Here is a 24,918-nt window from a genome sequence, read left to right as displayed (position 1 = left end):
GGTCCAGTGGAGACTAGCCCTAATATAATGGCTTTATCTTGGGTAAATCTTCTACTTCAACTTCCCCTGTAACTCTGGTTGCGAACATGCCCCTCAGTGTTGCTGCATAGCAGTTACACCAGAGATGGAGCGGGGTCGAATGACTAGTGCAAGGCAGGCTGGGAGTCGGGACTCTTGGGTTCTATTCCTGGCTCTGGGAGGGGCACGGGGGGGAGGAGGGCGTCTGAACTTCATTCTGTTTCCATCTGTGGGATGGACTTTGGCTTAATGGTTAGAACAGGATCCCAGGTGCCTGGACTCCTGGGTTCTATCCCTAGCTGTGGGGAGGGAGTGGAGTCCAGTGGCTAGAGCATGGGGTGGGGTCTAGTGAAAAGTCAGGACTCCTGGGTTCTATTCCTGTCTCTGCTAGTAACTCACTATTCGATCAGGTGACAGTCCCTTCTGTTTCCTCCCTTCTAAAAACTTTTAAAAATCCCTCCCAGGGATGCTGCTGGACGTTCTGCAAAGCATTTGAGATCCTCAGGTGACAGGTGTGGTGTCCCTTATCTGAATGGCCCCATTCCCTGCCTGCTCTGAGCTATGCGAGGTGAGGCCCCTAAAGCCACACCCTATTCTGTCACAGGCAGTCCTGTCTTCCCCTCTGCGGCTGGCTCGGCTTTTCTTGTCGCATTTGGGGGAGAGGGGGGTTACAGAGGTGATTAGATCAGTGAAGTTTCTTTTTATGGGGGCCTTAAACCCTTCAAGCAATAGGAGTCACCTTCCCCCCGCTCTGAACAGCGCGGTGGCCCATGACCTTATGGGTTCCCCAGGCAGTGTTAGACTGTAACCTCGAAGAGTCATGTTAACTAGCAGGACATTAAAATGCTCCTGTGTGGATGGGCGCAAGCTGGGTTTAACATTGCGTCAGCTGGCTGGGGTGAGCTCTCTTAGTCCATCCTGACCAGTGGACGGGATGTTAAACCCGGCTCGCACTCCCGTCTACACGATCTGCAAAGTATTAGTTTGACATTGTGCTCATTAAAGTGACTCCGAGGTCGTGTTCTGAGGCCGCCTTGTTGTCTAGTGAAGACGTGCCCTGACTCTGGGAACTGACTGTTCTAGTCGCATCCTGTCAGGACTCCGCAAACGGAACCATTTATTGCACGTCTCTGGCCCCCATCGTCACGAGTAGCTGAGCACTTCACAATGTCTGTTTATCCTCCCATTAGTGATGTGCTACCTCACGGGGCTATCTCCTTTTTAGGGACCTGAGGAACAGAGAAGCTAAGTGACTCTCCCGAGGTCTCTGTGGAAGAGCAGGGCCTTACACCTGGATCTCCCAAGATCTAGATTAGTACCCTAACCACGGTGCCAGCCTTCCTCTCTGACAACTCCGCTAGGGAGAATGGTCCATTACTTAAGCTTCAAAGAGTGCAGGCCTGAAATCTCAGCCTGTCTCTCGTTAATCCTCATTTGCTTGGGGACGGGGAGAAGGATGATTTTGGGGTGGAAGTGCAGGACTCCTGGGTTCTTTCCGCCTCCCACCTCCCAGCTCCGCCACTTCTGCCCTGTGGGCCCTCACTAACTGTAGATTCAGAGACTCCAACATTCCCTTGTGATCATCTAGTCTGACCTCTTGTATAACAGGCAACAGAACTTCCCCTAAGGCAAGTTCACTTCCTCCTTGTGGGTCATTCGCTCCCACCCCCATCTTACACATGGATAGCTCCCTACTTAACAAATTGCTGGGAGGGTTACTGCAAAGTTTCCAAGGGGCTTAGAGAGCCTTTGATGGAAGGAGCTCGTTAGGTGCCTTGCAAAGTATTTCAAATATCCCTCAGTACTGATCTTTCTCCTTCATGCAAGGTGGATTGGATTTAGTCTGCCAGAGACAGCAGCCAAATGTAGGATGTGGGTTTAAAAAGTGGCGTAGTTCTTTCTCTAAATACTCTCTTGCTTTGCACTCCTGTAGCCCCTATCGATCTAGTTGCAGCAGAGCAAATCTTCTTGAGAGAGATCCGGGCCTAGAATGGGTCCGTTTCACTTTATTTCTAGTCCAAGTCATGACTTTTCCTTTCTCCCTGCTCCTACCTGTTTGCTGAGCTCTCCTCACTAACGAGCCGTGTTTTAAACCTCTCCCCTCCACCTTTATTTTCGCTTGGAATCTCGCATCTAATATTTTGAACAAAATCTTTCTGTGTTGTTTGAGTTGCACCAAGGCAGCTGGGCACTGCACAGACTGCAGAGAGAGGGAGACAGGCTGACCAATATAGTCTGTTTTCTTGTGCTATGGAGGGGTAAGTATGTCTGTCCATATCCAGCTGCCATCTTTTTCTTTTCTCTTTGGATTGTAAGATCCTTGGGGCAGGGTCCATCTTTTTTATTCTGTTTGTGCAGCGCCTGGTGCAGTGGGGTCCTGGTTCGTGACTGGAGCTTTGAGACGCTATGGTAATAACGAAATAGACAGACAGAGGTTCTTGATGTCACGTGGAGTGTGACACAGAACTGGGAAGTGAGCTAAGATCTCCTGAGTCTCGGTCTGGTCTCTTTATTTGTATAAGGACGGGAGCAGGGGAGAGATGCCCTGCTGAGTGCTGGGACAGCAGGGAAAGTGTACTCTTCCCCATGGGCGGGGGGAGGGGGGCTGATGGTAACTTGCTGGGGTCCCAGTGCTGGCTCCTGGGGGGGAGCAAGGCCCCCAGCCTTGTGGGGTGGCTTTGGCAGCCCAAAAGCAGTGTGTTGTGAGCTGCGTCTCCAAGGCTGGCTTTATGCCCAGGACCCAGCAGGGACATTTGCCGTGAATGTTTGATGTTGAATAAGGAGCTGCCAAGCTGAAAGGGCTGAGAAACGCTGGATGAACCTGACCTGTTTTATAACCCAGAGAATCCTGCCTCCAGCCCACATCTGGTGGTTGAGCTAGAGAGTGTACCTTTAGATCAAGCCCGGGTTTCTCTTTCTAAACGGCTTCAAGTGTTTGGAGAAGCCACCAAGTGCATGATCTGAGGCTCCTTAAAGAGACGTGGGTCACAATTCTGAGCACCTGCCCTCTGAGGATCAGGGTCCCGAGAACTGAGCCAACACAGCGTTAAGGTGGGCCCTAGCTGGGACCCAAACCACTAATGGTTTCTGAAAATCGTGCCCCAGATGCTGTGTTCCTCTTCCACCCTTTCTGGGTCTATTTCGTCCTGGTCTGTGTTATGCAGAAGGTTAGGCTCAGTAGATCATGGTGGTTCCTTCTGGCCTTTCAGTGTGTGAATCTAGATAGTGTGTCTAATGTTAGCTGACACCCATAGGTCTCCTAATTCAGGCTCCTGTGAAGTCTTGTGCCAATTACTAACAGAGATTGCTTTAAGCCTGAGGTTTTATATCCCTTTTTTTATAATAGTTAATGCACACGCCCGGCAGTTCTTGTTCTGCCTGTGTCTTCAGGGCAGGGACCATGTCTCTGCAGCACCTAGCGCAATGGGGCATGGTTTGAGCCCCGAGGCACTGCCATCACGCACAGAGCACTGAAGAGAGAAATGAAGGGGCGTAGGTCAGGGAATGTGTCTTCATATGAATTTGCCACACTGGATCAGAACAGGGAGCCCGTCTAGCCCGGCATCCCATCTCTGACGGGGGCCAGCATCCAGTGCTTCAGAGGATGGTGCAAGAAACTCTGTGGGTGGCCGTTAGAGGCACGTTTTCCCCCATGGGGATGTTTTCCACCTGACATCTGGCTCTGGAGCATGAGGGTTTTATCCTTTTCATGCTACTGGGTGTCTGGGTTGAGTTGACTTTAATGCCTTACGACTAATATAACTCTGAGGCCGAAAACCCTGTTAGCGACAGTGCAGTTTTTGCCCCAGGTTGGGGTGGGCGGGGAGGGGGTGTACCCGTTTGCACAGAGGCACCAGTGGCTAAAATCCCATTGCAGACCATGCCTGAGAGGCGCTGCCCACCTGCAGCGGGGGAGGGTTGCACCCATGGTGCCAAGGTGGCATGGAGAAGGGACAGAGGGGGCTGGGGGTGGACGACTGGCACTGTGACAGGGGCTGGAGGCCAGGCGGGGGTAAGGATGCATTTTGACTGGGCTGCAGCTGGGTTGGTGGGTGGCTCTGGCATCGGGGTGGGAAGGGCACGGGTCCGGTGCCAGGGATTTCTCCCTTGCCCAGAAGAGCCGTTGGGTAGGGGAATCTGGTCTCCATGTGAAACCTGCCTGAGCCCTGGCAAAAGCTGCTCTTGTAAACAAGGCCGCATTGTGTGGCTGGGTTTATAAACACACCCCCCGCCCTGGCGTCTTTCTCCTCCAAGCTCTGAATGGGCCTGGCTGCCCGCCAGCGAGGCGAGCCCGTGGGGGGGCCCACGGGAACGCAGGCCTTTCCTCCACTGCCCGCAGAAGGCGAGCTGCTACACTTGGGCTCCTTTCCCAGCCTCTGGGAGGGCAGGAATTGGGACTGGGGATCTTAGGGGAGGCCTTGGGGATTAGGGATGATGAGGGCCTGGAGGGGAAGGTGTGGGGATGCAGGGGAGCTGGGATCAGTGGGGAGCTGGGAGGAGGGGAGGTTGGGGGTCAGGGCTGGTCATCTGGGGGAGGTGGTGTGTGGCCTGGGATTGGGGACAGGGATGTGGAGAGGGGTGGGAGTGGGGGGTGTGTGTGGGGGGAGCACTAGGGACTCCTACCATTGTGTTTTCCTGGGGCCCAAGTCTGGGGCCCAGTCTGTAGGATCAAGAGAGGCCACAAGGGGTGAGGAACGGTACTGAGGAGGTGGGGGGTGGTCTGAGATTAGTGGGCATGGGCTGGGGGGGTGTTTGTGTGACCACAGGAGATTGAGCCCCGTGTTTGGGGCGGAAGAGGGGTGGGTTGCCACGGGTGCGAGCTGGCACAGCTGGGAATTGAACCCGGGGTTCTGCGAGGGGTGGGGTGGGGAACGCTGCGGTTTGAGCCCAGCGTTCGGGGTGGGGGCATCAGAGTGGGCGGTTGGGCGTAGGAAGGACGCTGTATTGTTTCCAGCTGTGCGGTGACACCTCCCACCTCTCTTCCCCCTCAGGACCAGTTTGACGACATAGAGCGTCACACCCAGTGGGGGCTGGATCTGATGGAGAAGTACGTGAAGTTCGTGAAGGAGCGGACGGAGATCGAGCAGGCCTACGCCAAGCAGCTCAGGTAGGAGGGCAGGGGACAAAGGCCAGAACTGCTGCTTAAGGCACAAGGGCCTAGTGGTCAGGGCACCTGGATTTTAGTCACATTCCCTCCCAGAACTAGGGCCGGGCAGGATTCCTGGGTCGCATTCCCTGCATTTGGAGGGGAATGGGGTCTAGTGGTTAGAGGATGGAGCCAGGTTCCAGGACTCCTGGGTTCTTTCTCTTCAGCTCCTCCTTTGGTACCTTTGGAGCAAACAGTCTCCTCTCTCTGGATATGTTTACACTGCAGTAAAACGCCCACGGGGTTGGCCCGTGTCAGCTGACTTGAGATGCGGGGCTAAACATTTTCAGTGTTGATGCTCGGGCTGGAGCCTGAGCTGTGTAACGTGGGTCCCAGAGCCTGAGCCCAAACGTCTGTACTGCGATCTTATAGTCCCACGGCTGGGGTTCGTTGCAGTGTAGATAGACCCTCTGTGCCTCCATTTCCCCATCTGTGAAATGGAAATTGAGGCAAAGGCAGTAGAAGGGATTTGCCCAAAGTCGTGCAGGGAACTGGCTGGCAGGATGGCCGGATCCCAGGCCCCACTCACAGCTCTGTCCTTCCCTTGTCTCTCCCCCATCCCTGACCTGTCCATGCCTTGTGGCAGAGACCACTCATACCTGCCGATAGTCGAGGGGGGCGGTGGCAGAGTGAGGGCTCCTGGCTTCAGTAGTGTTACTGAGCATGCTCAGTACAAGCCAAAGAGCAAATGGGGGGAGGAGGCACATAACCCTGCATGCCCCCCCCCCCCCCCCCACCACCACTCCCATGCATCATGTCTGCCATATTATCTGCATTGTGCTCCAAGATCCCTGCTTGGCCTGGCCTAGCAGGGAGCAAAGGGTTAACTAGGTGCAACTCAATGTTTCCTAGTTAATTTTCCACCTCTTCCCCTCCCAAAAGCTGCTGCTCTGCCAGCAGGGCAGCCAGTCCCTTGGCGCTTCCAGCCTGGAATACAGACGAATGGGGGGGGAGATTTGGGAGCTGCTGTCCAAGTTTGTTTGACTCCTTCCCGGGTTGCTGGCTGGATTTTACCAGTGACTCCTCGCTTTATGCTCTGGCCCTTGGTTGGGGGGGAGTTGTTGGTGAATCTGCTCTGGACTGCCCCGGAGACCGTCTTCTGCCTAGCTCCAGAGCAGATATGCTCGCTGCCTCCCACATACCCTGGTGATGGGCATCAGGAGAAACTGGCGCATGGCATGGGGCAGTGGCAGGGTAGGCTGCCCTCCGCCTCCTGCCCACATTTACAGATTCCCAGGCCAGACGGGACCACTGTGATCATCTGGTCTGACCTCCTGGATAACTGCCCCCAAATAATTCCTAGAGCAGAGCTTTTAGAAAAAGATCCAACCTTAATTTAAAACCTCAGTGATGGAGAATCCACCATGGCCATTGGCAGGTTGTTCCAGTGTTCAGTGACTCTCCCTGTTAAAAAATGTATGCCTTATTTCAAGTCAGAATCGGTCTAGCTTCAGCTCCCAGTCACTGGACCGTGTTAGACCTTTTGCTGCTAGATTGAAGAGCCCCTTATAAAAGATTTGTCCCCCAGGTAGGTATGTATAGACAGTGATCAAGTCACCCCTTAACCGTCTCTTTGTTACGCAAAGAAGTTGGCGTTCCTGGAGTCTCTCGCTATCAGGCAGGTTTTCTAACCCTTTCCTCATTCTCGTGGCTCTTCTTTGACCTCTCCCCATCCTCCTTGAATTATGGGCACCAGAACTGGATGCAGGATTCCAGCAGTGGTCGCACCAGTGCCAGATAGAGGGACAATAACCTCTCTGCCCCTGCTTGAGATTCCTCTGTTTTCACATCCCACTGCTGCAGAGGCCACACAGCACGGGGAGGAGGTGAGCAGCCCTCAGTGGTGAAAGAACAGCTTAAGGACTGTTTAGAAAAGCTGGACATACACAAGTCCCTGGGTCCAGATCTAATGCATCCAAGGGTGCTGAGGGAATTGGCTGATGTGATTGCAGAGCCATTGGCCATTATCTTTGAAAACTCGTGGTGATCGGGGGAGGTCCCGGATGATTGGAAAAAGGCAAATATAGTGCCCATTTTTAAAAAAGGGAAGAAGGAGAACCCAGGGATCTACAGACCGGTCAGCCCCACCTCGGTCTCTTGGAAAAATCATGGAGCAGGTCCTCAAGGAATCCATTTTGAAGCACTTGGAGGAGAGGAAGGTGATCAGGAACCGTCAACATGGATTCACCAAGGGCAAGTCATGCCTGACCAAGATGATTGCCTTCTATGATGAGATAACTGGCTGTGTGGATATGGGGAAAGCGGTGGACGTGATATATCTTGACTTTAGCAAAGCTTTTGATACAGTCTCCCAAAGTATTCTTGCCAGTGTCCAATCCATAAAAATGTATGGATTGGATGAATGAACTATAAGGTGGATAGAAAGGTGGCTAGGTTGTTGGGCTCAACAGATGGTGATCAACGACTCGATGTCTAGTTGACAGCCGGTATCAAGTGGAGTACCCCAGGGGTCGGTCCTGAGGCCGGTTTTGTTCAACATCGTTACTAATGATCTGGAGGATGGGATGGATTGCACCCTCAGCAAGTTCGCAGAGGACACTAAGCTGGCAGGAGAGGTAGATACGCTGGAGGGTAGGGATATGGTCCAGAGGGTCCTAGACAAATTGAAGGATTGGGCCAAAAGAAATCTGATGAAGTTCAACAAGGGCAAGTGCAGAGTCCTGCACTTAGGACGGAAGAATCCCATGCACTGCTGCAGGCTGGGGACTGACTGGTTAAGCAGCGGTTCTGCAGAAAAGGACCTGGGGATTACAGTGGATGAGAAGCTGGATATGAGTCAGCAGTGTACCCTTGTTGCCAAGAAGGCCAATGGCATATTGGGCTGCATTAGTCGGAGCATTGCCAGCAGGTTGATGGAAGTGATTATTCCCCTCTATTCGGCACTGGTGATGCCACACCTGGAGTATTGCGTCCAGTTTTAGTCCCCCCCCACTACAGAAAGGATGTGGACAAATTGGAGAGAGTCCAGCGGAGGGCAACGAAAATGATCAGGGGGCTGGGGCACATGACTTATGAGGAGAGGCTGAGGTAACGGGGGTTATTTAGTCTGCAGAAGAGAAGAGTGAGGGGGGATTTGATAGCAGCCTTCAACTACCTGAAGGGGGGTTCCAAAGAGGATGGAGCTTGACTGTTCTCAGTGGTCCCAGATGACAGAACAAGAAGCAATGGTCTCAAGTTGCAGTGGGGAGGTTTAGGCTGGATATTAGAAAACACTATTTCACTAGGAGGGTAGTGAAGCACTGGACTGGGTTACCTAGGGAGGTGGTGGAGTCTCCATCCTTAGAGGTTTTTAATGCCCAGCTTGACAGCGCTGTGGCTGGGATGATTTAGTTGGTGTTGGTCCTGCCTTGAGCAGGGGGTTGGACTAGATGACCTCCTGAGGTCTCTTCCAACCCTAATCTTCTATGATCGCATTAGCCCTTTTGGCCACAGTTTCACAATGGGAGCTCATGTTCAGCTGATTATCCACCATGACCTCCAGATCCTTTCCAAAGTCACCGCTTCCAAGGCTAGAGGCCCCCATCCTGTAAGCATGGCGTGCGTTCTGGGTGTCCCAGATGTACACATTTACATTTAGCTGTATTAAAACACACGTGGTTTGCTTCCACCGATTTTACCAAGTCGCCCAGATCACTCTGTGTGAGGGACCTGACCTCTTCAGTATTCATCACTACCCCAGTTTTTGTGCTTGCTGGGGCTTCTGGGGGCGTGTCCCATGATTCTTAGCACTGCACTAAGTTGAGCCCCTCTGTGACTTCCTTCCCAGTGCATCCTGGGAGAACTTGGCTATCCTTTCGTGTGGGGGATGGTGGGAAGGCTAGCAGCATCCAAGGGGCACGAGCCTGCGGCCAAGTCTACACTCCAAGGTGGCTGTGTTAGCAGCTGATGAGATTTGCTCGCTCCGGCTTTAGCCTATGCTCCATCTTGGGCCAACTGGCTCGAGGTAGCAGCCCCGCAGCACAGGAGGGAGGGGTTTGTGCACCGACAGGACCCGTGTTCGGGACAACACTTGAGTTAACTCTGCAGAGAAGACCGAGCCCAGGGAGAAGCGGCCAAGCCAGGCCCACCCGGGCAAGGGGGACTAGACGGCTCAGAGGATGGCAGGGGAATGCTCCCAAGCAGGCGAAGGGGTGTAGACACTCCCTTCCTGTTAGAATTTAAAAGGAATCGGGTGTTCAGATCCCGGGGCAAGGGGGCTGGCGATATCAGTCAGGGATCCTAGCAACCTCCAAGGGAAGGAACCAAAAACTGCGTGAGAAAGTGGAGGGAGCCTAGCTGGAAAGTACCTAACGCTCCTCTGCAATGCCGGCGGCGGTGACTTACCCAGCAGATGAGTGGCAGAACCCGAACAGAATCCAGGTCACCTGGGTCCCAGCCTTTTCCTCTAACCGCTGTCTGCCGAGTCCCTCTGCCCTGCTCAGGGCTTCCTCCCCACCCCATTGAGCTGACCCAGCATGGAAACACAAGGTGCTTTCTTGACCTGGCTGCCGGGTAACATGTTTCTCTTGAGCATCTGGGGAGGGTTGGATGCTGGCTGAATGCGGCTGCTTCTGGGGTGGAAGAGAGCAACTTGCTGCTCCCCCTTGCACACTGTGCTGTTCAGGGGGGACTCTGAGGATGCAGGGGTGAGTCTTTCTGAGTTAGGGGCTCTGTGATTCCCACGTATGCTACACGACTGCCCCTATGTGGCACAGCACGGCTGCTGGGCATTTCACCCCGAGGAAGCCTGGACAGTGCGGTGGCTAGGGCTCTAGCATGGGCCTTGGGTGGCTGTGTGGTTCAGTGGACAGGGGACTGACTGGCTGTTCAGATGTAAGAGATCTGGGTTCTAAACCCAGCTCTGCCCCAAACCCCTGGGAGATGTGGGCAAGTCACTTAGGGTCAGATTTTTCAAGGTATTTAGGATGCCTGATTTCTATTGAAATCAACAGGAATTGGGTACTTAAATACCTTGAAAAACCTGGCCCTTATCTTCTCTCGGCCTCCATTCCCCACCTGTAAAGTGTTCCTGCCCTGAAGGGTATCACTGTGTGTGTGTGTGTGTGTGGCAGGGGTGTTAGATAAATTCCTTAGCTAGACAGATAAGAGCAGCTGGGATCGACCCCAAGTATCCCCCCACATCCCGCTCCTTTGTCCTCCCCAGAAGAATCTCTGTTAGCAGTACAGGGCCTATGACACAGAATCAAGTCATTCTGATTCCACCTAGCAGAGAGCAGTGAGTGGTACACGTACACACTCTCTCCCCCCTGCTCCGCCCAACCCCACATCCCATCCTATTATTGCAGGGATGCTGGCCAGACAATAAATTCAAATAGTGTTAAAAATAAAACAAACTCTCCTCTTCTCTCCCTCCCCCACGGTTGTGGTGCACTGGGATGACTAATTATACAAACCTCAAGGCCTGCTCTCTGGCTGGTTCCCTATTTACATGCTTTCTTCACCAGGGAGCCTTAAGTCACTTTCCCTCTGATGTGTCACTTTCATACTTGGGTCCTCCTATGCTAGCTCTAAGTGGCTGTTTGGGGGTCTCTACCCGGCCTAGGGAACAGTGCTTTGAAGTGGTCACTGGCCCTTTAAAGGTTTCAGTGCCCCACTGGCTTTCAGAAAAGCTCCTCTGGAAGATACTAGGAGTAGTGGTGATACAGTAACTCCTCACTTAACAGTGTAGTTCTGTTCCTGAAAAATGCAACTTTAAGTGAAACTGTGTTAAATGAATCCAGTTTTCCCATAAGATTTAATGCAAATGCGGGGGGTTAGGTTCCAAGGAAGCTGTTTCGGCATTATATACTGCACAGTACTGTACTGTGGTGGGGATGCGCCCCTGGCTTATCCCACACATACACAGCCCGCTGCAGACAATGAGGCAGGCAAGGACGCTGGGAAGTACCTTGTGCAGCAGCAGCTTCCCCCGAGAAGAACAAGCCCTAACTTTGCTGTGGGATGCTCCAGGCCTGCCTCTTCCTGTCCCTGCTCTGCTCCAGGCCTGCCTCTTCCCACTCCCACTCCTCCCCGGAGCACGCCGTGTCCTTGTTCTTCCCACTTCCTCGCAGTGCTTCCCTGCCGCCAAACAGCTGTTTGGAGGCACTTAGGACTTTCTGGGAGAGAGGGGGGGAGGAGCAGGGACGCGGCACTTCCCCGTTCCTCCCCTTCCCTCCAGTGGCAGATTTAGAGTTAGTGGGGCCCTGTGCTCAGCTTCATTCCACCCTCACCTCCATTCTCTCATCTCCCCTCCCCCCCGTTTTTCATTTTTTCTCTCCATTTTCCTCCTGGGGCTGGGGGTGCAGGGTCTGGGAGGGAGTTAGGGTGTGGGAGGGGGCTCAAGGTGGGGGCGCAGGGTCTGGGAGGGAGTTAGGGTGTGGGAGGGGGCTCAGGGCTGGGGCAGGCAGGAGGTACAGAGCACTTACCTGGGGCAGCTCCTGTTTGGTGCAGGGGGTGCACAGGTGGCTCTGCGCAGTGAGGCACCGCCCCCATGGCCCCGATTCTGGGAGCTGCCCCCCCTGGCCAGGCAGGGCCACCTGGAACGCGGGGGCTGCAGAGCCCTGGCCTGCAGCTCTAAAGCCCTTTTGGAATGCGGCCCTGCAAGCACGGGCCGGAGGACTCGGGAGCAGCAAGGGCAGCCACGCAGCCAGCCGGCCGAGAGAAGCGGTGCTTTGAAGGGGAAAGTACAGCTTCTCTCCGGCCGCTGGCTGAGCGGCTGCCCCTGCTCCTCCGGCCCACCACATTCCGAAAGCGGCTTTAGAGCTGCAGGCAGGGCCCCGGGACCCCTCAGCCCAGGGTCCTGCAGCCCCTAATGCCCCTGCCTCGCCAGGGGAGGGCAGCTTCCCTGCTCCCTCCCTCCCCAGAAAGTCCTAAGCACTGCCAAACAGCTGTTTGGCGGCGGGGGAAGCGCTGGGAGGGAGAGGGAGGAGGCGGAGAAGAGGAACTTGAGCAATGCTCCCTTGTAAAGTCGCTGCTCTTCCACAGAATCATACAAGCAGTGGACAGACCAGGCAGCCAAACCACGTTATAAGGGAGCATTGCACAACTTTAAAGGAGCACGTTCCCTAATGGAGTAGCAGCGTAACTTGGAAACAACGTTAAGCGGGAGGGCGTTAAGTGAGCAAGTGTCTTGCTGCCCCTTCCTCTGCTGGTGCACCTCCACCCCCTGCCCTAGAGCGATCTGTCTCGGCGTCTTTCTCCAGCCTGGCCCAGTCCTTGGTCTCTTACCAACAAACTTTCGCAGGCAAGACCCATCCAGCCACAGAACCGATCTAGTCGTGTTACGCCTTCGGCGGCCCGTGGTTAGTGGCCACTTCAGATCCCAGTCGCTGTGGGTGAGTGAGTTGGGACGCCGATCGGTCAATAATACCGCGTACAATGCAGCAGAGGAGCGACTGTCCATATCCGCTGCTCCCCTGTCTAAAAGGGGCCAAGCGGCAATGATGATTGCTGGCCTTGCGCAAAAGCGCCACGGCGGATGAGGTGGGGGGAGGGGATGTGGTCGGTCAGTGGGCTGTAAATACACACATGCAGAGCTGTGATCCACCCCGCCAGCTGGGGGCAGCGTTCTGCCTGGGCGGACATGCACGCAAGGCGTAATTCAAGTAGGGGGCAGCCAACTCTTGTCACTGTATTGCGAGTCTCGCGACTTACAGCATGTCTCCGAACGCTTCGGCTCCTGGCCGCAGGTGTCTGCACAAGCATCTCTGCTGACAAGATGGTTTAAAATGTAAATTTCTAGCCCTTGTGGCTGCCCGGAAAAGCTTGAAACTGACCTGAAGTAAAAAAAACCAAACAAACCAAAAAGCACACCCCCCCCGGGCCCCCACCAGTAGGTGAATTAAAAAAAAAAAAAGACCCAACGTGAAACTCAGGGCGAGGGGACAAGATTTTGCTATGCAACAGCCCTGCCTCCAGATCATGACTAAAGAGTGGCAGACAAAGCCGGGAGAGGCAGCGTCTGGCAGTATCGTGGGCTCATGGCCAGCCCTGCCGTGCTTCGTCTGTTGGTGAATTGAGCGAGCTAGATCTTGCCAACTCAGCAGTGTGGTGTGGATTTGTTTGCAAGGTGCTTCTTGGATGTCCAGTGTTTTTTTTTTTTTTTTTTTCCCCTTTCTCATCTAATAGGCTCCATCTCCTTTCTAACCAGGAAAGAAACTCCCAGCTCTTGGGAGGGGCTGTGCTCAAACTTGCAGGTGAAACCGTGGGCTGCCTGGCTCTCTCCGTGGCTCTGGTTTCTAAGAAGGCTACATCATGTAAGAGAGGCGGGGAGTTTCCTGCCAGGGCTAGGAAATTCTCTGTTTGAGGCAGAGGGGGTCGTGCCATTTAAGTCTGTCCTGAACCAACCAGCCAGCATAGGCAGCGTTGCCTAGTGGGTAGAGCCCTGGGCTGGGAGACTTGGGTTCTGTTCTGAGCTCTGCCCCTCCCCTGTTCTGTGTCCCCACTCCCTGCCTCACTTTTCCCTAGGACACACTCTTCTCTAGCCCCTTTAGGGCAGGGCCTTTGTCTGGGCAGCACCCAGCACATGGCGGACCCCGGTCTCCGCTGGGGCCCTGTAGCTGTGACTGTAATAAACAATGGTTGGTTCCGTACTAGCAGGGTGGGCTGTGTATCTGGGAATGGATGTGCTGGGGCTTGGGCCTCTGTTTCTGCCGGCAGCCAGAGCTGGGTGTCCTGGGTCAAGTTGCTGCTGCTTCTTGTGCCTCAGTTTCCCCATCTCTAAAACGAGGGTTGTGATGCTTTTGTGAAGTGCTTGAAGGCTTGTGGGTGAAATGCGCTTTATTATTGATCAAGAGGCTTGGGCCCAATGGGTGGGTGGGAAGGGGGTGGCCTGTTCCTTTAAAACCTCATCCCCATCTTCTGCTTCTCAGACCCTCACCTCCTGCTGACGCTGGTGGTGAAGGCAGCCACCTCGTCCTGTCCCCTTTAAGGGGCAGCAGCCGCTGTTCACGCTGCGGGCAAGTGCCAGGCCAGACTAGCCTTTCTGCTAAGCAGGTCTCTGCCACAGGCCAGTCAGAAGCCACTGGCCTATATTTAGCAGGAGGAAGGAAGAGCCCCATCCAGGCTGGCTCAGCCCCGGGGTAGCTGACAAGAAGAGCAGGCATGTGGCAGAGAAGTCTGAACGCTGCCTTTTTCTTGCAAACCACATTACAGGGAGCTGCCCTCTCGAGCCCATTTCACACCAGGCTGCCTGTCTGTCCCTCCACTCCGGGGGGTTCTCCGAGCTCCTAGCAGAGGAGATTTTTGGTTTCGTTTCTCTTTTCTTGCCCAGCTTTTTCAGAGACCGCTTGCGTCGGGCCTTGGGGTGAAATCCCACCAAAAAGCACCTTCCCGTCATGGCTGTGTGTAGAAAAGGGTTTTGTTTTGTTTTGTTCCGTTCCCATGATGCGCTCTTTCTTCCACTGCCCCAGGGGGAGATCTGGGTTTTCTTCTTGGCTCTGGGGAGTGGGGTCGAATGGCTGGAGCAGTGGGAGATTGGGTGTCAGGACTCCTGGGTTTTTATCGTGGTTTAGTGCTACATCAGAGGGGAAATTGGAAGTACAGAATCTTCTCTTCTGAGCTGGGAGTAAGACTTGGGAGTCATGACTCCCCGCCCCACCTGCTGAAACCACTAGATACCACTCCCCTCCAAGAGCCAGGGTGAGAACCCAGGAGTCCTGGCTCCTTGTGCCCTGCTCTGGCTAGTAGACTACACTCCTGGGTTCTGTGACCAGCTCTGGGAGTGAGGTGCAGTGGTTAAGCAGAGGGGACCTGGAAATCAGGACTCCTGGGTTCATCTCAACTCTGCCACTGGTTCACTATATGGAAATGATCAAGTCTGTCTGTCTTTCTTTCTTTCTTGCTCATGGCCTCAGTTTCCCCATCTGTGACGTGGGGATAACAGCCCTACCTGATGGGCTGTGTGGAGAAGTATATTAAAGTTTGAGGGGCACTCAGACGTTACAGTACCAGGTAAGTACGACAGACAGACAGGGATTCCAAGGACTTTACAACCTAGTTCCAGCTGGGTCCAGTGGATCAGACGCTGCACTGAGACTTGGCAGAGCTGATTCTGTTCCCAGCTTTGCCGATGACCCTGGGCAAGTCACTACCTCTCTCCCTGCCTCAGCTGCCCCTCACACTGCTGGCCTGGATTAGCTCACGAACAGTTTGGAGCAGGGCTGCGCTCTCACAAAAAGTCCGCAGCTTTCCCGTTGTCCTCAGGGTGGGGCTGGTAGATTTCTGGTGCTGGAACTGGGTCTCGGGGTTCCTTGACGACTTCTTACGATGGTTTCTATCTATCCGGGGCCTTCTGGTCTGATGGCTATCTCTGGCTGGTAACTGTCTTGGAATCTTCCTGGTGCAGGGAACCCCCTACCCTTGTTTCCCAGGAAACCTCCACTCTCCTGTGGGTTTTTTTTCTTTCCCGTTTGCAGGAATCTGGTGAAAAAGTATCTTCCGAAACGGAACACAAGAGAAGATCCAGAATCCAAGTAAGTGCCTCTGTCTATCTGATCTTGGCACGTCATTCTCTTGAAGCTAGTTGAGAGACAGAATGAGAACCAAAGACTGGGTGTTTTTAAGGACACAAAAGCCTGGCTAGGTATAAATGGTCCTGCCTCAGTGTGGCAGAGGATGGACTAGATGACCTTTTGAGGTCCCTGCCAGCCCAATGTTTCTATGATTCTAAGTTTAAAGCCAGACAACTTCAAGTTAGAAATAAGGCACAATGCTTTAATGGTAGGGTGATAAACCATTGGTCCAACTTCCCCAAGGAAGCAGTGGAGTCTCCATCCCTTGATCTTCAAATCCAGGCCGGCTGCCTTTCTGGAAGGTGCATTTGTGTTGGACTAACGCAAGTTATCTGGCTTGGCACAGGAGTAATTGCGTGAAATTCTGTGGCCCGTGCCCTCCAGGAGGTCAGAGGAGATAACAGAATAGCCCCTTCTGGCCTTAAACTCTATGAATTGCAATGGTTCAAGTTTCTTTAATAGATCTAAAGGCCAGAAGGGAGCATTGTCCTCTAGCCTGATGTACATAAAAGGCCAGAGAATGTCACCCTTTGGAACTCCTTGCCACAGGAAGTGGTTGAAACCAGGAATTTAGTAAGTTTCAAAAAGGGATTGGACACTTTTATGTGGGGAGCAGGAATATCCAGAGTGATCACAATTACAGCTAACGACTATTCTGGAAGGGTTATTAAACCTCAGGCATTGGGATTTAAACTGCTCTCTGACTGTTAGAGGCCAGGATGGGACTTAATGCGGGGAGCAAATTATTTTACATTGGATACAGCGGGGTTCTTACACCTGCCATCTAGAATCATAGAATATCAGGGTTGGAAGGGACCTCAGGAGGTCATCTAGTCCAACCCCCTGCTCAAAGCAGGACCAATCGCCAACTAAATCATCCCAGCCAGGGCTTTGTCAAGCCTGACCTTAAAAATATCTAAGGAAGGAGATTCCACCACCTCCCTAGGTAACGCATTCCAGTGTTTCACCACCCTCCTAGTGAAAAAGTTTTTCCTAATATCCAACCTAAACCTCCCCCACTGCGATTTGAGACCATTACTCCTTGTTCTGTCACCTGCTACCACTGAGAACAGTCTAGATCCAGTCTAGTGCTGGCATTGTCCGGATCCTGGACTCGATGGAGTAGACTGCCTGTCTGATGCAGTCTGGTGTATTCCTGCCCCAGGCCCATGACTTCTGATTGGCGCAGAGCACTGGAAAGGCTTCTGTGAGGGTGCAGAGATGGGCTGGAACCTCTCAGCCGGACCCCAGAAACGTCAGGAGTGTCGGGCCATTGGATTTGATCTTGTTGTTTGTTTGCCCCCCAGTTTGGGTCCGGGCTCTGCCCTTGGATGGTGGGGAAATTGACTGAGATCTGCTGCTCTCATGAGATCGGCCAGAAGCGGCAGAACACTTAGCTTGCCAGGCAGCCCACCGGAGCCGGTGACCATGGCTGATCCAAACCTTCAGCCTGGATCAACCTCTGTCTCCGGCCCTAATCCAGCCCATCAGACACCCTCCTCTAACCCTCTGCTCCGCTGCCGATATCGAGACTGGCCACTTCCTTTAGAACTTTCCAGCCCAGAACTTTGCACCCCAAACGTCTTCCCCTTGCTGGGCCTGCACGAAACAGGTGGCTGTTCCATTTACAGAGAAATTGGCTACAAAACATAAATGCTGTGGCTGGGGAAAACCCCTGTGACTTTTCCCATTTTGTCCGTGGCTTTCTTCTGTGTCTGACTCACCCCGCAGCAGCGGTTCCTGTGGGGCTGGACCCAGCTCCCCGCTGCAGGTGTTGCCACCCAGAGCACCGGCTCACGGCACTGCTCAGGTCTGGCCGGGCCAAGCCCAAGCAGCACGCTGATCCCGTACGCCAGGGTGCCGTGCCGGGAGCCGAGCGCTGGGCCCAGCTCCCCGGGACACAGGGGCTGCCCGAGCTGCTGCTGCTGCGGGGTGAGTGGGGATAGGGGCAGGGGCTTGCTTTCCAGGCCCACCCCCCAGCCTTGCCTCTGCACTGGGCCAGGATTACCATTGTAGTGCTGGGAGCGTTAATAGAGCTGCCAGGTGATCTGTCAATAGTAGGATGCCCCCTGCTGGCCAGTTGGAGAACTGCGCCGGAGTGTTTGCAATCGGCTGTATTGAGAGACAAGGATGTCACTATTGTGGATGAAGGAAACTGGGTTCTGGGTTTGCAAAATCTTTAGTCTCAGTGGCTTTGGATCTAAGTTCTGTTTCATTGACAGTTAAACCATCTCAAAGCTCAGATAAGGCTCCGGTTTTAGTAATGGATTTCTCTTCTCCCTGCCTCATCTAGAAAATCTAGAGTTAGAATAATAACTTTAAAAAAAAAAAAAGTTTCGGAAAGGATATAAAGCCTCATGATTCAAGGCATGTGCCCCAGCCTTTAACTGCGGGGGGACCGGAGACATCTTTCCCTGTCAGCAGGTTATCCTGTCATGCACTAATTGAGAGTTTCTTGCACCATCCTCTAAGGCAGCTCATATTGATTCCTAGATTAAGGCCAGAATGAACCGTTATGATTATTTTATAATAGCCACATGGGGAGAAGGTTTTCGGTAGCTGAGGCCTCTTGTTCTAGCAGAGAAAAACAGAATGAGATCTGATGGCCGGAAGATGAAGCTAGGTAGACCCCTCCAGGTACAGGTTTGGGCCAACTCATCGGAGGGATGTGGTGGATCCTCCATCACTCGAAGTCTTTGACCTTGAATCCGTGACCTCCTGCAGGCTGGAGGATTCCCTCCAGAGGTAGTTGCACTGAGCCCCTCCTCACGGTGGAGCGGCCTTGTGCATCATGGAGATTCCCATCTGGGCTTAGCAGAGGCGGGATCCTGGCCTAGACTGAAACCTGTTCTGATCCAGGCTGAGTTTGGAGATGCCTGGGGCAGATGAGCTGGGGGGTTGAGGGGCTGGGGGTGTATGTACTGAGCCTCTGCACCAACGACCTTCGCATGATCTTGTTGCTCGCCCCCTAACTCTGCCCGTGCTCCAGGTTTTGCCAGTACCAGGCCTTCCTGCAGGTGGTGAAGGAGCTCAATGACTTTGCTGGGCAGAGGGAGGTGGTGGCGGAGAACCTGATGACGCAGATCTGCATGGAGCTCTCTAAGAATGCCCAGGAGCTCAAGCAGGAGAGGAAATCGGTAACGCTTTCTCCCTCCCTGTCTTCCAGTGCAACTGTCCAGGGCTTAGTAATATCTAGAGGGGTGGGGGATGTGGATCCAGCTAAGCCCTGGGCATCCTTTGCGGCCGGGTTACATACGTGGGGTCCCCACTGAGCCTGAAGAGCTTGGGTAATGGTACCAGCCAAGTGTGCCTCTTTGCAGGGCCCACCCACTAGGGGGAAACTGCCTGCTACTGCCTTGAAGTAAGGTACGGGGCCTTTGGCTCAAGTGGTAGAGGGAGGGTGCTTTTAGCTCCAACGGGACCCAGGTTCAGTCCCTGCAGATGCTGCGTCCTTTGGGTGAGAATTTCGGCCAGCTCGCTGTAATGACTGACGTTCCCTCTGGGAGTTGGGGCCATCTCTGCCTTCCTGGAGGGTTTGCATGTGGCTGGACGTGGGATCGGTGGGTGCATCGTAGGGTGCAGTAGTCACGCTGCTTTTGGGGAGCTTTTTTAGAACCTGGGGAACTACCAAAATTGCCGTCCTCCTGGAGAGAAGGGACGTGTACGTGCCCCGTGGTGCTGCTGTAATACAGCTTATAGGGGTTCAAGAGCGTCCCTGGACTGGGGCTGTCTAAGTGTTACCATAATACACCTAATAAATAGCCAACAGCAGGACATCCATCAAGGCACTGTCAATGAATAACGTACAGCGCCTAGCACCATGGAGCCCTGGCCGCTACTGTAATACACCTAATGAATAAATTAGCCAACACCAGAGCGTTTTTCATCACAGCCTGAATTTTCAGAAGTGCCTAGTGATTTGGGGCCCTTGAGACTTCTTAAAGGGACCCCGACTTTTTCACTGGGGCAGGGTGCTTGGTGCTGTCTGAAAATCAGGGTCAGTTGAAGGAGTCTCAAACTTCCCAAATCTCTAGCCACTTCTGCAAATTCTGGTTGTGATGAAGAACATTCTGGTGTTGGCTAATTTATTCATTAGGTGTATTACGGTAGAGGCCAGGGCTCCTTGGTGCTAGGCACTGTACGTTATTCATTGGTAGTGCCTTGCCGCGCTAGGTGCGGTACAAACACAGAACGGAGAGACGGCTGAAAATCACGAGGTTCTGCTGACGTTTCTCCTCTTTGCAGCACTTCCAGGAGGGCCGGCGAGCCCAGCAGCAGCTAGAAAACTCCTTCAAGCAACTCGAAAACGTGAGTCCCGGGGAACAGGGCCAGCTGTTTACGTTCTGTTCATGCTCGCTTTGGGCCTGATCCAAGCTCTTTGGAGCCGCCGGGAGCCTTTCCGTTGGCCGTGAGGAAGCTTTGGATGGCACTCGCCAAGACCCAGCTGCACGGGTCAGCTGGTGCTTTGCAGAGAGCACAGCTGGTGGAAGGAAATGCCTTCAGGAGAATGAAAGGGGCTTTATTCAGAGGAAGTCCAGAACATGTGCAGCAAAACTGTTCTGTGGTTCGGGTGGGGGGAAGGCTGGAAGTCAGGACTCCTGGGTTCTGTTGCTAACTCAGGGAAGGCAGTGGGCTCTGATGCATGAGACCAGGGGTTCTCAAACTTCATTGAACCATGACCCCCTTCTGACAACAAAATTTACTATATGACCCCAGGAGGGGGGACTGAAGCCGAAGCGCCTCCCCCCGCACCCAGTCCCGCCGTCCCGGGTGCGGGGGCCGAAGCCAGAGTCCCCCGTCAGTGGGGTCCGAAGCCCACGGGCTTCAGCTCCAGGCAGGGGGCCTGTAACTTGTGCCCCGCCACCCAGGGCTGAAACCCTCAGGCTTCGGCTTTGGCCCTGGGCCCCAGCAAGTCTAACGCCAGCCCTGGCAACCCCGCGAAAGTAGGGTCGTGACCCACAGTTTGAGAACTGCTGCATTAGACCAATGGGAGGTGCTGGGAGTCAGGACTCCTGGGTTCTGTTTCGAGCTCTGGGAGGGGAGTGGGGTCTAGTGGGTTAGCTGGGAGTCAGGACACCTTGGTTCTATTCCCACCTCTGCCACACACTCACTCCATGCTTTAGGGCAAGTCCCTTAACCTTTCACCTTAGCTTCCTTCTCTGTAATGGGGGAGAGTCCCTGAGCCCCCTTCCCTGTGGTTCCCCCAAATCCTGTGGGTGGGAAGGGGCTGTGCGCTCCGGCAAGGTAACGCTGGCTTGTATCCCCGCCGTCCCCCCTTCCCGCTCCCCACAGAGCAAACGCAAGTTCGAGCGGGACTGCAGGGAGGCGGAGAAAGCTATGCTGGCTGCCGAGAAGCTCGACCAGGACCTCAATGCCACCAAGGCGGACGTGGAGAAGGTTGGAACATTGCTGTCTCCTTGGCTTGAATCCCTCTAGCGTGGGCCTGTTGGGGATGGGGGAACCATCAGGTGGCATGGGAATGGGTCCAGCAGGATAGGAGGGGACCCATTGGGTGATGTAGTCCATGGGTTTTGCTAGCTGCTTCACAGATTGGTATGAAGACCAGGTTTCTGCCCCAAAGAGCTGACTATCCAGAACTGGCCGCGTTCAGAGAGGCTGGATTAGAGAAAGAGGATGGTGCCGGAGTTCAGGCTTGGAAAGATCTTGGTTCAGTTCCTGGCTCTGCCATAGACCCCCCCTCTTCCCCCCGCCCCAGGTGACCTTGGGCCAGTCACTTCATCTGTGCCTCAGTTTCACTCTCTCTGTGATGGGGCTAACGATCCTTCCTGAGGCTGTTCAGGCTGACCTCTCAGGGGCCGTGTCTGCAGCACCTGGCACGATGCAGGGCACCCCCCTCCCAGCCTTACCAGGGGGTGCAGTGATGGGGGCGCGGGGGGGTTAACTGTATGGTGCAGAGGAGAAGAGCAGGTGGGAGAGAGGCCCTCCCCAGGGCTTGCTATTGAGGATGGGGAATTTGCCCCCGGCCCAAGGTTTGAATACAAGGGATTCCCTGTGCTGTGTCTGCCCCCGGGGACGGAGCTGGGCCTGGTGTGATGATCGCTCTAACCCTGGCAGGCGAAGCAGCAGGCCAATCTGCGCAGTCACATGGCGGAGGAGAGCAAGAACGAATACGCCTCCTTCCTGCAGAAATTCAACCGGGACCAGAGCCAGTTCTACTTCCTGGAGATGCCGCAGATCTTCAATGTAAGCCCCTCCCCTTGACTATAAGCTCCTTGCCATCAATATAAGCCCCTTCTACTTAATCTTAGCCCTGCCTCCTCCTTTCTGTCCTTCCCTTCTTTTTCTTTCCCTCTTCATGCCAGTTATACCAATATAATAATGATGCCTAGCTCTTATCTGTGGATCTCAAAGCCCTTCACAAAAGGTATCACTATCCGTGTTTTACAGATGGGGAAACTGAGGCATAGAGAGGGAAAGTGATTTTTCCCAAGGTCACCAAGCAGGCCAGTGGCAGAGCCAAAAATAGAACCTAGGTCTCCGAGGCCCCGTGCAGTGCTCTAACCACTAGGCCAGGTTTTGACATGTTAGCAGAGTCCTGGCCCATGGCTTGGACTCCCGTGCTTGGTGCTGTCTAAACACGGATCAAGTTGTCGTCACTGCCTCAGACAGCTTCCAGCCTAAGTAAGGAAATAGCTAGATGGGAATAGAACAGCCTGTGCGCTATGGGGAGTTGTGATGCTTTCACTACATAGCTTTTGTGTGTGAATCTTGGGAAGGTCCTGGTCTCGTAGCCTGCGGAACTCACTGCTCAAGGATGGCAAAGTACACACGTGAGGAAAAGTATTTCTTCCTCATCTACTAAAACTGAAAGGTGGAAAATTCAAAACACATATCCCATTGCTCTTGTGTTGTGGGAACAGCCCTACCCGATCTTCCCTTCTCAATCTCACCCATTATTGTGTGGATTTCTGTGGGGTCGGTCTCATCCCCAAGGTAAACAACTCTAGCCTTTTTCAATCAAACTAGCTGCCCGTCCAGCATATAGGACTCCCGGGTCCTATATCTGGCTCTTCCACTGGCCTGCTGCGTGACTTTAGGCAAGTCATGCCCCCTCTCTGTGCCTCAGTTTCCCCATACGTGAAATGGGGATAATGGCACTGACCTCCTTTGTAAAGCACTGGGAGATCTGTGGATAAAGCACTTTATAAGAGCTGGGTATTAATAATAATAATTGTAGTCTTATCCAGGGCTTTTATCATTCTCACTGTTTTCTGCTCCCTGCCCCTTGCAGAAGCTGCAGGAGATGGACGAAAGGCGGACGGTGCGGCTGAAGGAAGGCTACGGCATCTTCTCCGAGACTGAGCGGCAAGTCATGCCCATCATCGGCAAGTGCCTAGACGGCATGAAGGCAGCGGCCGACTCAGTGAACGAGAAGAACGTGGGTCCTGCAGTCTCTTTAAATGTAGTGCCCCAGGAGTGGAAAGCCCATTGGAGTTGCTACAGCACCTGCCCTCCAATAGGAAGGCAGACCTCCCCCCCCAAGTAGGCGGGGCTAACTGGGTGGGATCCAGGTGTCATAACCTCCACCCTCTACTAGGGGCCCCGGGCCAGCATGGGGGCAGTTTTGCTTTTACTTCACCTGGAGCAGTTAAGTCAGTCTGGCCCCAGATTGCAAACCCAGAGGGATTTGTGGGTATTTCGTGTCCTAGGGAATGGGAAAAGGACCCAGGCTTCCTGACTCCAACTCACCCTGCTCTAACCACCACACCTGCTCCTCTTGCAGACCCAGGGAGTCAGGACCCTGCGAGGGGAGTGGGGTCTAGTGGAGGGGGGATAGGGCTGAGAGTCAGGACGCCTGGGTCCTATTTGGACATGTGTCCGTGGATAGAATAAGGATTGGCGTCCGATCTGTAGAGATCAATGTGGAGCGGGGGAAGAGCCCATTTCAAGGAGCTGGAGCCCAGCCCTACGTGCAAGTGTTTCTGGGGAGATGGGAACGCTGCAGTGAGGAGGAGCGGGTGCTAGGTGGGGAGGGTAGCAGCTCTGGTTCTCCCGGCGGTGACGCCCTCCCCCTCGCCCCACCGCCGGCAGGACTCCCAGGTGCTGATCGAATTACACAAGTCCGGCTTCGAGAGGCCGGGAGACGTGGACTTCGAAGACTTCAGCCAGCCTATCAACCGCACCTCTTCGGACAGCAGCCTGGGGACGCCCCGGGGCACCCTGGATGGCCGGCTGGACCCCCGCCTGCTAGGCAAGAATAAAGGGAAGCGCTGGCTCTTCAGCAAGAAGAATAAGGTAGGAACTGGCAGTAAGGCCCTGAGTCCCTGGCTCTGGGCGCTGCTCGGGCTGGGGCAGCTCAGCCTGGCTGGAACTGGGAGCGGGACCTTGCGGTCGAAGCACTGAATTGGGAGTCAGGACTCCTGGGTTCTAGTCCCCTCTCGGGGGTGCGGGTCAGGACTCCTGGGTTCTAGTCCCAGCTGTGGCAGGTGAGTGGGGGGTGAGTCTAGTGGCTAGAGCAGGGGGGCTGGGAGTCAGAACTCCTGGGTTCCGTTCACAGCTCCAGGAGTCCTGACTCCCAGCCCCACTCCCCTCCCGGAGTTGTGACTAGCACCCACGAGTCCTGACTCCCTGCCCTAACCACTAGACCCCCCCCACCTCCTACACTACCAATTGGCATATGCCCGTCCATATCTCCTTCTGCCCCTTTGTCTAGCCTACTAGCTATGCAGAGGGGCAGGTGCTACCAGGCACCGGTCCTGGGCCACATCCCTTATCAACTATAGAGGAACAGCTGCCAAATGCAGTTCTGGGTGCTCTGGGCCTCAGCTGCTGCCCCCCCCCCCTCCCCGGCCCGAGCGCTGCTAAGATGCCCGGGTAGCTAGTGGCCTGCAACCCCCTTTGCTGCAGGCTACGCCCCCGTTTGACCCCGGTCTGTGATCGTTCTCCCTGGCTGCATCTTCCTGCCTGTGCATGATGCCATAAAAGAGCATTAAGCCCCTGTCTTTCTCGAGCGCTGGTCCAGCGAGGCTGAGATGCTAATAATTAACCAGTTCTGGAGCACAGGCTGCAAATCAGCCAGCATGAGCCCCTCTCTTTCTGTCTCCTCCACTGCTGGCCCTGCCCAGTCCTCTTGTCCTCCATGAGTCACATCCGAGGCACCCCTCCCTCCCGCGCCCTAGGAGAGCAGCCTTGGGAACATGCTGTTCCAACAAGGAATCTTGACCTGGCTTTTACGCCAGGTTAGAGCTCTTGGGGCAGGGAGGGGGTGGGTGTGTTTTTTTG

The 24,918-nt window shown here is 54.3% G+C and overlaps 1 protein-coding gene across 4 annotated transcripts in view; it reads left to right on the top strand.

Annotated features, from left to right (window-relative positions):
* TRIP10 (thyroid hormone receptor interactor 10) overlaps positions 1–24,918 on the top strand; it is a 72,351-nt gene that overhangs the window by 31,966 nt on the left and 15,467 nt on the right. For 2 of the 4 annotated variants that reach the window (XM_075121813.1, XM_075121810.1), the window contains exons 2-9: positions 5,010–5,125; positions 15,580–15,636; positions 18,665–18,812; positions 19,921–19,983; positions 20,968–21,072; positions 21,751–21,879; positions 22,928–23,074; positions 23,728–23,931. In XM_075121813.1, coding sequence (XP_074977914.1) covers positions 5,010–5,125; positions 15,580–15,636; positions 18,665–18,812; positions 19,921–19,983; positions 20,968–21,072; positions 21,751–21,879; positions 22,928–23,074; positions 23,728–23,931 — 969 coding nt within the window. The remainder of the gene's footprint in view (positions 1–5,009; positions 5,126–15,579; positions 15,637–18,664; positions 18,813–19,920; positions 19,984–20,967; positions 21,073–21,750; positions 21,880–22,927; positions 23,075–23,727; positions 23,932–24,918) is intronic. The other 2 variants (XM_075121812.1, XM_075121814.1) reach the window with 2 other exon arrangements.

The sequence above is a fragment of the Caretta caretta genome, chromosome 20, assembly GCF_965140235.1.
Source record: "Caretta caretta isolate rCarCar2 chromosome 20, rCarCar1.hap1, whole genome shotgun sequence".
NCBI lineage: Eukaryota > Metazoa > Chordata > Testudines > Cheloniidae > Caretta > Caretta caretta.
The sequence above is the reverse complement of the archived record's forward strand: the minus strand, read 5'-3'. Positions and strand labels throughout refer to the sequence as shown.